General features: G+C 33.7%; 1 protein-coding gene across 1 annotated transcript; it reads left to right on the forward strand.

Annotated features, from left to right (window-relative positions):
• Positions 1-501: 501 nt before the first annotated feature.
• On the forward strand, positions 502-1,388 carry LOC109706155. Its single transcript, XM_020226955.1, has 2 exons — positions 502-604; positions 696-1,388. The coding sequence occupies exons 1-2, from the start codon at positions 572-574 to the stop codon at positions 1,353-1,355; spliced, it is 693 nt and encodes a 230-aa protein (XP_020082544.1). The 5' UTR covers positions 502-571; the 3' UTR covers positions 1,356-1,388.
• Positions 1,389-1,678: the final 290 nt, after the last annotated feature.

The raw sequence follows: 1,678 nt of genomic DNA on the forward strand, positions 1-1,678 counted from the left end.
TACTTTATGGTTTATTTAGTAATTTTAGCTCTCTACTCTTCACATTGCTTTAGTTTCTAGATGTTGTATATTGCTCTGATACTTCTAGTTGTTTTCTTTTATCGTCTCATTTATCGTTTTGTTTTAGACGTCTTATATGTTTTAGACGTATGGCGGGTCTGTGCACGTGCCGGACGGGCTTCCGCTGAGTCCCGGGGCGTGACAGATATTTAGATTCTGTTGAAACCATATTCAATCGACCTGCAAGAAATATTGATGGTTCAATTGGGGCAACATCACACATTCATCTTGATCAAAAAATATGGATGCAAGCACATAGATATGTACTATTTAATTGTAATGAAATAAATCCTTTTCAAAGGTTAGTTTTGATATTACATAAGTCTTGCATACTAGTTCACTTACGATGCCTTACTAATAATACTCTTTTATTTTGTTTAAGTATTGAAATAAACGAAGCAGGTAGCGTGCTACCTATCTCTCAAAAAAAAAGAAAAGTATTCATAAGGATATAATAAAAAGACAAAAGCGTGGAACCCGCCCAAGTGAAGCTGTTATAAATAAAATTCATATGGAGAACTTTGTTGATTGGTTTCAATTGTACGTAAGTATTTATTTATTTACATGCTTCCTAATATTATTCAATTAGGAATTTGATGCTTCATTATGTACTTATAGGCTTTACAATATGGTAGGTTATGAACTCCGATGATGGAAAGGATGACCGGTTCACGGAGAAGATAAAATGGTTGGCTCATGGGCCAAACAATTTGTGTAGAAGCTTTTGGGGATATATTATAAATGGCACCAAATTTCGCACCAAATATTATGAAAGTAATATGAAGACTCAAAATAGTGGAGTTTCAGTGGAAACTGAAGAAGGCTTAACTTACTATGGTATTTTAAGCGATATAATTGAGTTGAACTATTATGATAAATTGCGATTTATTTTATTCAAGTGCGACTGGGCTGATGTTACATCAAATAAGGGGCACAAGATAGATGAATTTGGATTAGTTCTCGTAAATTTTTCATACTTGATCCATACAGGCGCAAAATCGAATGATGAACCTTTTATTTTGGCATCTCAGGCAAAGCAAGTATACTATATAGAAGATCAAAGAAACAAAGATTGGTTTACTGTTGTAAAAGCTAAGCCTAGGGATGTGTTTGATATTGGTAGTCATGAAACTTGTGAAGATAATGAGAATAGTCATTGTGATAATCTACCATATAATATCGATATAACAAGTATGCTGGAAAGCTTGAATGAAAATCTAGACTGGACTAGAAATGATGCGGATGGAACCACAATTAGTGAAGCACCTTCTCATGAAAACCTACCGTTAGAATAGAAGTATAGCAACAACTCCGAGTCAGATGGTGATATGGAAAATACATGCCATTCTAGCTAAAGTGAGTTATAAGTTGCTTCTTTGTTCACAAAATTGGGTTTTGCTTCTGATTGCCTTGGTTGTTTATATTCATTGCTGTGTTTCATGATATATAATTAACAAATTTTGTTAATTTTATTTTGTGAATAGCCTTACACCGTTGTCTTTATGAATGCATGTGTTTGATGCTTTGGACAATGCTATTACCACTATGGATTAATCATGTATGCTACGTAAATGCTGCTAGTTTCTTGCACTATGTTGTGCAAAAGATAAGTTCAATC

Source organism: Ananas comosus, unplaced genomic scaffold (genome assembly GCF_001540865.1).
Source record: "Ananas comosus cultivar F153 unplaced genomic scaffold, ASM154086v1, whole genome shotgun sequence".
Classification (NCBI taxonomy): domain Eukaryota; kingdom Viridiplantae; phylum Streptophyta; class Magnoliopsida; order Poales; family Bromeliaceae; genus Ananas; species Ananas comosus.